The following is a 14,395-nucleotide window of genomic DNA, read 5'->3' on the forward strand; positions in this document are numbered from 1 at the left end:
GTTGGCCAGGAGGGGTTTGAGGCTCCCTCTGGAAGTGGAGCGTCCCAGCAGAGCACGAACTCATCCTGGGGGTTCCCACGGATGTGCACGCACAGGCGTCTGCCCGCTCTGGAGTCCCCGTGCCCCCAAGCCGACACCCCGCAGGCTGCCCCTGCCTCCCTGCGGTGCGGAGCACCGGCTGGTTCGTACCCCGTAGAGACGGACTCACACCCTTCGTGCCCTCGTGTGCCGCCCCTGCCGGCGTGAGGTCACGCACACCGTCGCCCGCGCCCGCGCACCGCCTGGCTGCCGCCTCGGTGGGCACGCGTACGGTTCCCAGGAGGGGCCGCGTTGCCGTGGGCCGCTTGAGGGTGTGTTTCTGTCGGGGACACAGGCCGCACCGTTGCCGGCACTGGTCCGCGTCGTCCTGGGGGTGAGTGGCGGCTCCATGTTGAGCGGGACTCGCGTTTCTCTGGTGGCTCGTGAAGTTGAACGCTTTTGTACGTGTGTACGTGTGTGCCGTGCGCAGCCGGAGACACCCGTGCCTTGCCCATTTTTTTTCTGGGTTGTCTGCCTTTCTCCTGTTGATCTGAGCCAGGACTTTATGTATTCCGGATACGAGCTCTCCGTCAGAGATACGCACGCACATACGTACGCACTCGTGGGCACACGGACACGTATATGCCACAAGTACCTTCTCAGGGAGGGACGAACAGGAGTTTGCTGATGGAGAAGGTGGAAGAGCATCAGAAAGGGCCACGTGGCAGGAGAGCTGTGCGCGGTGACCCTGGAGAGAGAGGGTGTCCCCTCGGGAGGCACTTGCCAACGGGCTGCAGGTGTGACGGGAGGGCACGGCCACGGCAGGGTTTGCTGGGGGAAGGCTGGGATTTTATTCTGCACTCAGCGGGGCTCCCCCGCTTGGACCTGAGTGGTAGAGAGGGGCCCCGGAGGCCCCATGCGCGTGGAGGGGACGGGCCAGTTTGGAGGCCGGGGCCGCTGGTGTTCCTGGTGCGTGGGTACGCGGGCCGCACTCCGGGTGTCCATCCGGCTGTGAGTGCTGCTGTAACGGGTGTGCAGACAGCTGGCCCTTGGGTGAATTGCCCACGGCGGGGGCGCTGGGTCGTTCGGGCCTCTTTGAACGTTTGGAGGAGCCTCCTCTGTTCCCACGGCGGCCGCACCGCCAGCCGTGCAGAGGGCTCCCTTTCCCCCGAGTCCTCAGCCACACTTGTTTTTGTTTTGTTGATCGCAGCCCTCCTGCTGGGTGTGAGGTGGCCCCTCAGAGTGCTTTTGACTTCATTTCCCTCAGGATTCCTGACGACGCACTTGGCCATTTGTCTGTCTTCTGGGAGACCTGTCTGTGACCTTTGCCCGTTTTGAGATGACGTTGTTTGGTCTGTTGTTGTTGGCTGTGCGGTCCTCTGTATGGCCTGACCACCAGCACAGTATCGGGTGTGTGACCCGGGAGTGTTTTCCCATTCTGTAGCCCTCGATTGTGTCCTCGGACACCTAAAAGTCGTCGTTGTTTTGTAAGAGGCTCCATGCCTGGGGCAGGGTGTGGCGGGGGGGCGTTGAACCTAGGCCCTGAGATCAGGAGTTGCCAGGTGCTCCTCGCGCACAAAAGGTTTTCCGATCCGACGCAGGCCTAGGTTTTTGCCTTCGTTGCCTGTTCCTTGGGTGTCATGGCCAAAGAATCACCACCAAATCCGTTGTCGTGAAGCTTCTGCCTGGTTTGTTTTTTTGGAGCCCCCGTTCCCGACAGAGGAAGGCTCCTTTCATGGGCCCGGCGTGCCGCACCCGCCGGCGGGGGCTCAGGGTGCTGCCGCCTGCACGGTACCCTTCCCAGCTTCGGCCCACAGACGCGACACGCAGCCCCCTCGCCCCGCGGAGCGGGACTGCTGACGGCCGGGCTTGTGCTTCAGCGCGTCTGTGACACGCACCTCCGTCTTCTGCGTGACGGGCACGCTCGCATCCTGCACCTGCGGAGGTCACGCGGGCCACCACTTTCCTCCCTGCCCTGAGAGGCCTTGGCGGGGGGCCCTGTTAGGGACACCAGGGCACTGTTGAACGTCTCCGACACGGAATCAGAAAACGTGGTCTTGGCGGGCGGCGTGACCGGACGGACCGAGGGCCCCCGGCCCCAGCGTGCAGCGATGGTGAAACAGAGCATGTCGTAGCGTGAGCGCAGAGGGCAAGACGGGAGGGCGCCGGCTCCTGACCTGGGTCGTCTCGGGAGGGAGGTTGGGTTGGGGGGACGTGTGCTGGCGAAGCCAAGGGGAACAGGTGAGAGGAGACCCTCTGCAAGCGAAACGGGGCTGCTGCTGTGGAGGCCTCCCGGCAGCTCCGGCCCGGCGGCCCCCGGCTCAGGCGCGTGCCCGAGAGACGTGGAGACAGACGTCCCCGCGAAGACCGGCGTGTAGACGCTCACGGCAGCGTTGTGCTTAATGGCCAAATGAAGGAACCTGAATGTCTGCCGGTTAATAAACGTAAATAAAACACATCCCACCCGTACGCTCAAATGTCACTCGGCAACCCGGAGGAGTGAAGTATGAAACACGCTCCGCGTGGATGAGCCTTGAAAACGTTGTGCCCCATGAAAGACAGCAGCCACCAGAGGCCACCTAGTGTGTGAGTCCACAGGGCCGGGAGGGGGTCGGGGGCCGGGGCCGGGTGGTTAACGCACACGCGGCTTCCCTGGGGTGATGGCAGTGTCCTCGCGCGGCACGACCCTGTGTCTGTACGAGAGACCGCCGAGGGCTGGACCGCGTGGCGCGTCCTGGCTCGGCGGAGCCGTGAAGAGAGCGCACGGCGGGAGGCCGCGCCGTGAGGGGTGGACCCCAGCCTGGGGCACGGGCGCAGGGCCGGTGAAGGTGAGCCCTGGGGCTGCCCGGAAGGTGGAGGGCGCGCGGGCCGTCGGAACGCAGACCCCCGGCTGAGACCGGACGGAGCCGGCTCACCGGCACAGACCCCAGCCCGCGGGCCCCCCCGCGGCCGAGCACCGGGGCCTGCTGCCACGCTCACGAGTCGCACGGATCGGAGCCGTTCACGCGCCCCAGTGGGTTCCGGCCGCCGAAGAAAATCCGCAAGAGCAAGGAAAACGCTAGAGGGGACAGATAAACCCACGGAGACGATTAGAAACACCTCTGAGGAGACAAGTCGGGGAAAGAGCCAACATCCCGGACAGGAGGCAGCGAAGTGAAGGAAGGAGGAGAAGCCGCCACACTCCGGCTCGAAAACCCACCCCGGGACGGACGCACGTGGGGAAGATCCACGGTTACGTTAGCGCAGGAGGGACGGGAACGTTAAGTGCACGAGCGAGGCGTGTGTCCAGGCCGGGAGCCCAGGGGAAGGGGGAGCGCCGCTGGCCTTGGCCGCTTTAGCAGTGAACTCGGACGGGAAGGGCCCACAGATGTTCCTGCATCAGTGGGAGCCGGGCCCCGGCCCAGCCGGTGTGGAAAACACCTCCTTCCTGCCAGAGCCCTGGGGCTGGGGTTAGGGACACTCTGTACCCCGGCAGCGGCAGCTGGGTGGGGGGGGGGGCGGGCGGCTCGGGAGAAGGCGGGCAGTGGGAGCAGGATCCGCTTGCTGCACCCACAGTTGTGCAGCGAGTGTCATCGTGGCGACAAGCCTTTCGAGAAACGGTGGTAAGGACACCGGTCCCCATGGCCGGGTAGGGACCGCTGGCCTGCCCCACTCCAGGCACGTGGCCTCCCACGTTTCCTAACATCCCAGTTGCGCACCTCTTGTGCCCCGCACGCTTGCAAGACTCTACCACACGAGCAGGCATGGGCCTGGCCTGGAAGGTTCCAGGTCGGAGCCAAGACCTGTACCTCCCTGCTCCTCCTGCTGCCCGGCCGCCGGGTGGGCTCCTCGGCCGGCTCCGCCAGGGCACCTGGGAGGTGGCCGAGTCCACAGTCGGCTGTCCCTGTCCAGGGACTGTGTCCCTGCCGCCGTCTGTCTGCTGTCGTCTTGGACTGTGGTGTCTTCCCGCTGCGCGGCCGGGGCAGTAGGGGATCCTCGTGGTGGGGCCTGGCACCCCTTTCCCAAGAGCCCTGGGCACCCACAGTGACAAGCCCATGCCCAGAAGAGGGCCCGCTTGCCGCGTCGGGGCCTGGGCTGTGCTCTGGCTGCCCCTTCTTGCACCGGATGGCCCCTCTCGCTTCTGGGATGACAGCAGCCTGCCAGCCGCGGTCCAAGAACGAGCGTCCCCTTCCTGGTCCTCGCTGTCACAGCCCACCGCTTACCTTGCCTTTGCTGGGCGAGGGCGGCCGCGCACTGCCTCCAGGGGCCCGGGGCTTGCGTCCCCACGTGGGGGCGTGCGGGGCCATCGCAGCTGCCGGCCTCCGTGCTCCATGTGTCACGCAAATGCTGCCCGTGTGTGCCCTGGCACGCGCTCCGCTCTGGTGGCCTCCCGCGTGGAATCTGGGTCCCCGCACCGGGATGTGGCGTCTCTCTCCGTGGTGGCCGGCGGTGATCCCGCGGGATTCCCGCCCCCCATGACCCTGGCTGGGGGGCTCACAGCTGGCGGCTCTGATGGCGCTGGAACGCCTCCTGGGGCGGGTGTGCCCAGGGCCTGACCCCCGCGGTCCCCGCCCCACAGGTGCCCGAGATTGTGAGTGTTCTGCGCTCGAAGCTGCAGGAGACCCGAGAGGAGCACGTCCTGCAGGCCGCACAGCACAGCGTGTACCTCCTGGCGTCCCAGCACTGTGCGGCCGTGGTGTCCAGCCTCCTGGGCGGCCCCCTGCCCTTTGACAGGTACCCTGCGCCTGCCGGCCTTCGGGGCGGATGGGGTCCCGGCTGCCTGGGCCGCAAGCCGAGGTCAGCCCAGACTCGGCACTCGAGGGTCCCGTCTGGCCCGCGTGGCGCCCCGGCACCCCTGGCCCCTTCCCGCGTTCTCTGTCCCCACTTCTCTTCTGCAGGGCGCCTGTCGCCATCCCCAGCCCCCCACCCCGTGCACCCCCACTCACACCCCCAGCTCCCGGGTTTCCGCCCACGAGTTTCCACCCACTAGCCTCACAGGAGAGCGTCTCTCCCGGCCGAGGACCGTGCCCTGGTCCTGCCTTTGCCGTGCGCATGGCTGGGAGTGGTCTCGGACCCCGGCGCGGTTGGTACCGTCGGCCCCGCCGTCGGGCGCCGCCATTCTCCCTGACGCGTGTCCGCTCTGGGGGTGTGCCGCTGGGCGGGGGTGAGCGCACGGTCACGGCCCCTCCTCCCCGGGAGTGCCTTCTGCATTTCCATCCCGTCCCCGCCAACCTTTCCTCGTCCGTCTGTCCTTCCAGCGTAAGTGGCTGCATCTCCCCACCGACGCGGTGGGACGGGACGGCAGCCTCAGCGGGGACCCCTCTTTGCCGCTCCTCTTCTGTACTGATCATCTTTCTTGTGTCTTGTGGCCGACGGGCTCTTTTTATAGATTGGTCTTCCCCTGAATTAGTTTGGAAGTTGTCAGCCCTCTTTCTGTTCTAGTGGTTGCCCTGAGAGTGACCCTGTGTGCGCAGAGCCTGGCTCACGACTGCCTCCCTTCGGGCAGCCCGGGCCTTTGCCCCCTTCCCCCCCCCCCCCCCCCCCCGCCCCCGGCATGTCCTCACCTACAGGACAGGGTAGGGTCGTGTGTTGCCCGCCGTCAGTGGCCCTGCTGGGTCTGCTCACGCACCTGCCACCTGCTTCTCGCTGAAGAGCACACACTGTCCACACCGCTGGCTGCAGCGTCCCGTGCCTGCAGGCGGCCATCCCCCAGGCGGCTCCCGCCCGGCCCTTCTCGAAACCCCAAAGGTCGCCGCTGTCTGACTGCTATCGTCAGACAGGCATTTTGCCTGATCTTGGACTCAAACAGAATCAGTGTAAGCAGAATCGTATGCAATTTTCTCCTGGCTTCCTCGGGGTAGTGCGCTGTCTTCGCGGTGCACGCGCCGCTGCTCGTCGTCATGCTGCGCTGCAGCCGTGGGCGACACGCCGGCCGCGTCCAGGCGCCGGACGGTCCTGGCGCAGGGGGTCAAATGTGACCCACCGCCTGTTTTTGTATGGCTGGCGAGCCCAGAATGAATTTTAAACTTACAAACGGTTAGAAAAAAAATTTTTTAAAGAGTATTTCATGATGTGTGAAAATCACACGGAATTAAAATTTGCCCACACGCGAAGTATTCTCGGAACGTGGCACACCCATTTGCCTCCGCGTTGGTGTCTGTGTCGGAAGCGTGCCGTGCCCTGCCCTGGACGCAGGTGGACGGGGCTGCCCAGCGGCGAAGCCCCGTGCCTCCCCGGTGTCCCTCTCTCCTGGTGGCATCTTGGCCCCTCGCTCTCCTTCACCTGAAGTAGGTCCTCCAGACTGTGGGGGGCGAGCTCTTTACTGTTGCCATCGGAAGACATGTTCCTCTGGCCGCCCTCCGGGGATATTACTTTGGTATGGTCGGCGTTGGGGTCGGGCCGGTCTCCTGTGCCGGGAGGGGGCACGTGGCTGTTCTCTGACTCCCACGGGACTCACTAATGCTGTCGTTCTGAAGGAAGCCCTCCGGCTTTTCTCCGCTGCGCACGGGCCGGGCGCTTGTCACTGGTGTCCCGCCTGTTGCCGGCAGGGGCCCGCAGCCTGCTTTCCTTCGTCCTCGTGCGTTCTGAACACTCGCCAGCCCTTGTCTTTTCAGATCCTCTCTCCACCCTGTGCTTCTGGGACAGCCTGTCACCCCACCCCTCACGTCTCTGGTTCTGGTCTCTGAATTTCCACTGGTCTTTCTTGTGCTGGCTGCAGGTGACTTCTTCCCGTGACCTTCCACTTGTCCCACGTCACCCCTGCTCTGCTCGGGCTGCCGCCAGTTGCCTCTGCGGGGCGCAGCGTCCCGTGTGTCGTTTCCGAAGGGCCGTGGGTTCTCTTTCAGAGTTGCTTCTCGAGGGGCACCTCAGGGCGGAGGGGGGGGGGCCTCCGTGGGTTAAGTGATGACCGACTCTTGGTTTTGGCTCAGGTCGTGAACTCACGGTTTGTGAGTTCGAGTCTCGCGTGGGGCTCTGCTGACGCTGCAGAGCCTGCTGGGGGTTCTGTCTGCCCCTCTGCCCTGCTCTCTCTCCAAATAAATTTTAAGAGTTGCTTATCGAGTTTTGGAGTTTCCGGTTCCCGTTAGGTGCTTGAGGTCTGTCGTTTCGGTCTGTAAGCGTATTAAGAGCTGTAGCTTCTGTGGGGTCTCGCCCCCGAGGCCGAACGAGGCTGTCTCCTGCAGGAAAGCCTCCTGTTTGCTTCTGGCAGCTCCCAGGGGACTTCAGGGCCTCTGTTCAGGCCGAGACTTTTCTCCCTGCCCTCTATTGCCAGTGCTGCTCACCGGGGTCAGGGGACGGGGTGGGTTCGTTTGGATGCCAGGTCGGGGCACCGCCTGCCCGGAGTGGAGCCCTCGGAGTCTTGTGGGTGCATCTGGGGTGTGGAGCCGAGCCGGCGGTGGCCTGGAGGTGACTGTCCTTCTGCCCTGCGGCAGCCACACCTGCACCCTGTGGCGGGCGCTGGCCCTGGAGCCCAGCCTCACCACACAGGTCCTGGGGCTGCTCCTGGAGAAGATGAGCAGGGACGTCCCGTTCAAGGAGACCCGGGCCTTCCTGCTAAGCAGCTCTCCTGGCCGCGAGGCCACGCTGCTGCCCCTTGCGGTGAGTGGGGCCCCGGGGCTGATGCGCGTTGCCCCCTTCTGCCTGCTTCCTGCGTGGTGAGGGGGCCGGGTGAGGGGCCGCGCTGCCCCTGGCGGGAGGAGGACCCCACAGGGGGCCTGGGTGCCACCCCTCAGGCACCTGGCAGCTAATGGGGGCGCCGGAGCCAGGCCAGCTCGGAGCCCAGGCTCGTAAAGGCCCCACAGGTGTTGGTCCCCAAGGGAAACCGCTCCGTTTCATCCTGCGGAAAAAAGCAAGCCTGGCTTGGCAACATTTCCAGCAGTAAAAGCAGCTGTGAGAATTTCCTCCTCCTCCTGCTATGGAAGCAAGGGCAGATGGTCGGAGGCCTGTCCCCAAGGGGGTCACGCTGCCCCCGTGCCTGCCTCCTGCCCCGGGGGCCTCCCGCTCACCCCCCCCCCCCCGCCCCCGCCGCCCCAGGACCGAGACCTCTCAGCCCGGCAGGGGCTTCGGGCTGGTGTGGTTCTGGGGTGCAGAGCCCAGCCTTCACCGTCGCCAGCCCCGTTAGAAAGGGCTCCGGTGGGAGGGCTGAGCCTGAAGCGGCCCCTGTCCGCAGGCCACGTGTGCCCTGCACGAGGTCCTGAGCGCCCTGGAGTCTGGGCCCGCGGTGCTCGAGCTGTACCCACAGCTGTTTGCCGCGCTCCTGCTGCGGGTCGGCTGCACCCTGGGCGTCCTGCTGCCCCGGAGCCTGCAGGCCAAGGAGAGGAGGAGCGTGGGCTCAGCTGTGGCCCCCAGGAGCCTCGAGCCCTGCAGGTAACCGGCTCCTCCTCTGGCGCCGCAGCACCACTGCGTGCCTGGCGTCCTGGCGGGGGCGTACAGCATGGGAAGGGCGGGCACCACACTGGGGCCCCGACTCAGACTCAGGAGCTAGCGTGTGCCTGGGGAGCTGAGACCCCCCCCCCCCGCTGCCCCCCGCCCCAGGGATGATGTTCCAGGCTGCACTGTCCACCCTGGCGGCGCGGTTTCCTCGGGCCGTGTCCGGGACAGGCACCGTGGGAGAGGCGGCCCCAAGCCTGTGGGGTGGTGCCGTCCTCAGGGCGGCCCGCAGGGGCCGTGTGGGGACACTCAGGTGGGCCCAGAGTAGCACCGCCTTTCGGGAGGTGGGGCTACAGGGAGTATTCGGGGTGCACGCGGGGCCTGGGCTGAGCCCCCACCTCCACCCCCGTGTCTGCAGCCTCGGTGCTCAGCCCTGGGTCTCTGCTCCTTCTACGCTCTGCACCAGAGCCGCTTCTTCAGGCAGAAACCACGCAGTGGCCTCACCGCCTCTCCCCAGGGCCCCCTTACAGGGGTCAGATCCCCGGCCCCGCGGGCAGGGCTCAGCACCAGCGCCCACACCACTGGCCTGTGCAGGCACCTTCCCTCTCTTCACCTCCCTGCTCTTTTTGGGGGTATGGGCCCTGGGGCGGGAGAGCGGGACAGGCAGGGTGGAGCTGCTTGAGGGAGGTGGTGGGCGGAGGGCTTCAGCAGCTCGGGCGTCGGTCCCTGGGGTCGTCCCTGGGCCCACCGTAGTGGCACTTCGGAGCCCAAACGACTGCCCCGGGGCCACAGGGCAAAGGGAGGAAGCTGATACCCCAGGGCCTGCAGAGCTCCCCACCCGTTCCAGGCACGTGGGGCCGGACGGGCCCCGTGCCCCTTGGTGGGGACAGACGGGGGCAGCGTCGGTACGCCCCGCCCCGCCCCGCCGCCGGAGCGGCCCGGGCGCTCTGGGAGGGGCCGCGTGCCGGAGCCCGCCGGGCTCTGCGCAGACCAAGCAGAAAATGCGAATGCGCTGGCAGACACCGCCGGGACTGCACGCCACGGCTCGTGAGCCCTCAGCGGGGCCCCTGGGCTGCCACCCCCTGAGCTGAGACGTGTGCAGAGCCAGGCGCAGGTAGAGGGGGCCCGTCAGCCCACAGTACGGGCCGCATCCGTAAAAGCTCCGGGCAGCGGGGTGGACGAGCCGGGGAGGCGCCTTCTCAGCCAAACCTGCATCTCCCCACCTTAGATCCGTCGTAGCCAAAAATCGCCCTAAATGAGCCGTCTTGGTCAAAGGCAGGCCACCTGGTGGATGCCCCTACCTCGGTTGCTGGCCGTGTCAGGCCAAGTGTCCACCCTGGGCCGGGAGCTCCCAGGGCCGGCGGTGCGGGGCCACGTGCACCTGCAGGCCGGTGTGAGGCCTGGAGTGAGAGGTGGCCACTCGCAGGGGCGAGGTCAACACCGGGCCAGGGCTGCTATGGCCCCAAGGCTCCCACGTGGGGTTCCGAGAGCCCTGACGAGCTCTCTTCGGGCCTCGGGTTTTGGTGTGAGGTTCTCCCGGGGGGCCAGACCGATGCTGCTCCCCACCCCCCACCCCCGACCCGGGACCATGGGCCGTGCCCCTGCGGCCTGCCCGCTGCCAGCCCCGCGTGCCCCAGCTGGGCCCCGTGGGCGCGGCCCCCACCAACCAGGGAGACAGGAGAGCCAAGTGCCTGCAGGGCTGTGGGAGCAGGCACAGCAGCAGGCTCAGCCCAGCCCAGCCCAGCCCAGCCCTGGCCGAGTTTGTAGAGGGAGCCGGGCACATCCTGGCTCCCAGGTGGGAGGCCCTTCCTCACTGGCACAGAGCCCCATCTGTGGTCCCCTCCTTGGGCTCCAGGGTGTCCCAGGGTGGGTGTGGCTGTGCACACGCCAAAGCAGGGGACTTAGGTGCAGGAACAGAGCCTGATTCTCAGGGGGTCGGGCATGTCTGAGGCCAGACACGTCTGTGGTGCAGCCACAGCCCCAGGCCTTTGGAGACCCTGCTCCGCCCTGCCCACCGACACTGGGTTTCCCAGGCACTCATCCGAAGGCTCCGTGCTGCCCGGGCAAGAAGAGTCAGACGCCAATCTGTCTTTTGGGTTCATTTTTGTTAACGATTTTGTTTTCTTTTTCTTCTTGTCTTAGTTTAATTAATGAAGGTCTTTAAAGCAAGGGACAAAAGCTGTTGGTTGTTACCCTAAAAGTGCCTGAGGGCCCTGCCTGCTTCCAGAGGGTCTTGGGGACGCTGCCCGTCGTGGGGGATGGGTGGCCAGATGTCTCAGCAGCTTGAGACCAGAGAGGGGAGGCTGCTCCCCAAGAGCACGGGTCTGTGCGTATGGTACGGAGCAGAGGGACGCACGGGGCCTCTGCCGCCCTCACCCCGCCCCCCAAACCCACCCCCCCGTGTCCCGCAGCTGCGCAGTGGATGCTCTGCAGGCTATGCTGCTCCGGGGGGGTAATGAGGACGTGGTGCGGCGTGTGGAGCTGGAGGGGGGCTGGCAGCTGCTCAGGACCTCGGCAGGACACGAGGAGGGGGTCACCCGGCTGGCCAGGTAAGGGGGCCGTGCCCCTGCACACAGGCTCCAGCACCGCTGAGGCACAGTAGGCCAGGCTCTCTGACGGCAGACATTTAGGGGCACCTGGGAGCCAGTGAGCCCAGCTTGGGGCCTCTGCCACGTGTGTGGAAGCGGAGAGGCCACCAACGCAGCTCTGAGCTTCTGGCCACGTTGACAGTCTCGGGGTGGGGGACAGCGGGAAGGCCCCTCTACGGAGGCCTGGTGAGGTGGGCTAGGATGCTAGGGAGGGAGGATGTTCAGGGTTCGGCACCTGGGGCGAGGGCCTTATGGGCCGGGGCCCTTGACCAAGCAGGCTGGGAGGCAGGGGCAACCCCTTGGGTCCACGTTGGCTTGGGTGGCTTCGGAGCAGACCGAGGTCCCAGCACCTGCGCTGCGTGGCCTCCTTCCACAGCGCCATGGCCAAGTGTGCAGGCCCCCGGCTGCCCCTGGTGATGAAGGCGCTCGTGTCCACACAGAGCAGTGTGTATGAGATCCAGAGGGTCACCTCCACAGCTTTCCTGGCCGAGGTACTTGTCCCTTGTTCCGATCTGCTGAGGGCCTGGGAGGGTGGGGAAGGAAGCCCCCTCCACACAGGCAGGCACCGGCCTCCCCAGCCAGCCGGGGCCATCGCCCAGTTCCTGCTTGGCGCTGCTGGGTCCAGAGGCCGCCGGGCCGGGTCTGGTGACAATCCCACTCTGTTCAGTGGAGGCCTCGGCTGTGCGGTCTGTGCTGGGCCCTCAGGGGGGACGCACCAGCAGCCACAAGGCCCGAGCCTCCCTTGGATGCCCCCTTGTGGCCGACAATGCCAAGACTTGCCCAAAGGCCACAGCATTGGGAGCTGGGGTGTGGCCGGGGTCAGGAACTGGAGAGAACCAAGGGAGGCCGAGTTGGCCTCTGCCACGTCCACTCCTCGTGCGTGTGAGCTGCCCGGTGGCGGGGAGCAGGCGCCGCTGCGGAGGCAGCCCGGACCGGCCGGGGTGGGGCGAGCCCTGGGGGTGGGGGAGGGGGCCTGGGGAGGGTCAGTGGCAGGTGGTCACAGCACCTCTGCCTTCAGCTGCTCAACAGCAACGTGGTGAACGACCTGATGCTTCTGGAGTCGCTGCTGGACAACCTGGCGGCGCGGCAGAAGGACACGAGTGCCAGCGTGCGGCGGCTGGTGCTGCGAGGCCTGGCCAACATCGCCTCCAGCTCCCCGGAGAAGGTGAGCGGGCAGGGCAGTCACCGCACACCCCCCCCCCCCCCCCAGCCCCCGCTGCCCTGCCTGTGACTTAGGGACAGAAGAGCTGCGGTGGGCAGGGAGACCCAGGCAGACACCGTGTGGGCAGCGGGGACCTTCAGGGAGGTGGCCCGCTGAGCAGCACAGGGGGGGGCGAGCCTGCGGGGTGGGGAGCCGGGTCCCCCTGGCCCCGTGACAGCTGAGTGTGGGGCACCCCCAGGTGCAGGCCCACGGCCCCCAGCTCCTGACAGCCATGATCGGCGGGCTGGACGACAGGGACGACCCTCACAGCCTGGTGGCCCTGGAGGCCATGGTGGGCCTGGCAAGGCTCCTGGAGCTGGTGAAGCGCCAGGACCTGCGCTCCGTGCTGCTGCACGTTGCCATCCGGATCCGGCCCTTCTTCGACAGCGTAGGCCGGGCAGGGTGCAGGGGCTCCGACAGGCCGGTTGGCCTCCCCCCGCCCCCCACCCCTGCCAGGCGGCCTGGAGCCTGCTCCCCAGGCCCCCGCGGGCCGGGGCACCCCCACCTCCACCCCACCCCACCCCTAGAGCTCAGGGCTGGTCTCAGCCTGGAGCTGCTCCCCATGCCAGCCTGTCTCGGTCAGCCCCCAGGCGCCCGTGCCACAGGGACAAGGAGGGTGGCCCAGGGAGGGGGCCCGAAGCCCGGCGCTGGCTGACACCTGCCCTCCCGCCCCGCCCCGCCCCACCCCACCCCACCCCACCCCACCCCACCCCACCAGGAGAAGACAGAGCTCCGTTCTGCGTCCATCCGCCTCTTCGGGCACCTCAACCAGGCGTGCCACGGGGGCTGTGAAGACGTCTTCCTGGAGCAGGTTGTTGCTGGGCTGGTGCCCCTGCTGCTGCACCTGCAGGATCCCCAAGCCCCTGTGACCAACGTGAGTCACCGGCGGGGACGAGCGAGCCGGGCCCCGCTCACGGGTCAGGGACTCAAGTTCACGCCCTGCAGGCCTGCAGGTTCGCCCTGCGCCTGTGCGGCCCCAACCTGCAGCATGAAGAGCTGGCGGCCGTCTTCCAGAAGCACCTACAGGAGGGCCGGGGCCTGCACTTCGGGGAGTTCCTCAACGCCACCTGCAAGCTCCTGGTGAGGGTGGGGCGCACTGGGTACCGGGGAGGGGGCCGGGGGCCCGGGACCGAGACCAAAGGCCTTCTGTGCAGATGTACCACTTCCCGGAACTGCTGGGCCGCCTGGCGGCCACCAGCCTCTTCTACTTCAAGAGCAGCTGGGAGGACGTCCGTGCTGCCGCCCCCATGCTCATGGGTGAGCCCTGCCCCACCGTCCCCTTCTACCTGTGTGAGCCCCTGCCCTACCCTGACCCTGCCCTTGCCGCAGGGTTCCTGGTGCTGCACGCGGAGCCCGAGCACCAGCCACAGGTGGACCTGGAGCAGATCACGGCAGGTGAGCCCCGACCCGGCCCCGCCCCCCCCCAACCTGTTGGCTGCTGAGCCCCGCCCCGGCCCCGCCCCCCCCACCTGTTGGCTGCTGAGCCCCGCCCCGGCCCCGCCCCCCCAACCTGTTGGCTGCTGTGCCCCGACCCGGCCTCGCCCCCCCCCAACCTGTTGGCTGCTGAGCCCCGACCCGGCCCCGCCCCCCCTCCAACCTGCCGCCTGTAAGGGGCCTCCCTGACCTGTGGGCACCAGGGGACTAAGTGATTTTCCTGGATTTCAAGGATTTTTCCCCTGTCACTGGTGACCTCATCGTCTCTAGTAATTCACGGAAACTTCTTAACTGTTCCAAAAGAGCTTAAAAAACACTAAAAAAGGAAAAACTATCTTTCCGTTGGCTCCCAGGCGCTCCCGGCAGAGGCCTGTCTTAGGAGGGCGGTGGGCGGGTGGCCCCCCGCACAAGGCGGGGGTGCACCATGGGGTCCTGGCCCCCCAGGCTCCAGGCACCGGGAAGGGGGCCGGGCCGGGGCACCCTGATAGTGGCTCCCCGTCCCCCAGCGCTGCAGCTCCTGCTCAAGGACCCAGCCCCCCTGGTGCGCGCGAAGGCTGCCGAGACCCTGGGCCGCCTGGTCAAGTTCGCCTGAGGCTCCCGCGGCAGTGCCAGCCCGGGTCTGCGCCTGAACCCCCACGATGGGGCCCTGAGGAGCTCCCTGCTACCAAGGGTCAAACCCCTGCCATTCCAGACGAGGCCCCTGGAGGCCGGGAGGGCAGGCAAGCTGCTGTAACCCCTGGTTTCCAATAAAGCCATCCGCTCCTCAGCAGCTGGCGTAGGCGTGCCAGGACGTAGCCTGCCCTCGTGG

General features: G+C 67.0%; 1 protein-coding gene across 7 annotated transcripts in view; it reads left to right on the forward strand.

The window, feature by feature from the left end:
* The window catches only part of MROH1 (maestro heat like repeat family member 1), a 62,906-nt gene extending 48,525 nt beyond the window's left edge, over nucleotides 1-14,381 (forward strand). For all 7 annotated transcript variants that reach the window (XM_081792100.1, XM_081792103.1, XM_081792099.1 and 4 more), the window contains 12 exons: nucleotides 4,577-4,731; nucleotides 7,428-7,593; nucleotides 8,165-8,361; nucleotides 10,776-10,913; nucleotides 11,329-11,443; nucleotides 11,971-12,117; nucleotides 12,353-12,541; nucleotides 12,872-13,027; nucleotides 13,099-13,233; nucleotides 13,308-13,410; nucleotides 13,483-13,548; nucleotides 14,094-14,381. In XM_081792100.1, coding sequence (XP_081648226.1) covers nucleotides 4,577-4,731; nucleotides 7,428-7,593; nucleotides 8,165-8,361; nucleotides 10,776-10,913; nucleotides 11,329-11,443; nucleotides 11,971-12,117; nucleotides 12,353-12,541; nucleotides 12,872-13,027; nucleotides 13,099-13,233; nucleotides 13,308-13,410; nucleotides 13,483-13,548; nucleotides 14,094-14,179 — 1,653 coding nt within the window. In that variant the 3' untranslated portion in view covers nucleotides 14,180-14,381. The remainder of the gene's footprint in view (nucleotides 1-4,576; nucleotides 4,732-7,427; nucleotides 7,594-8,164; nucleotides 8,362-10,775; nucleotides 10,914-11,328; nucleotides 11,444-11,970; nucleotides 12,118-12,352; nucleotides 12,542-12,871; nucleotides 13,028-13,098; nucleotides 13,234-13,307; nucleotides 13,411-13,482; nucleotides 13,549-14,093) is intronic.
* The last annotated feature ends 14 nt before the right edge of the window (nucleotides 14,382-14,395 follow it).

The sequence above is a fragment of the Panthera onca genome, chromosome F2 (genome assembly GCF_046562875.1).
Source record: "Panthera onca isolate mPanOnc1 chromosome F2, mPanOnc1 haplotype 2, whole genome shotgun sequence".
NCBI lineage: Eukaryota > Metazoa > Chordata > Mammalia > Carnivora > Felidae > Panthera > Panthera onca.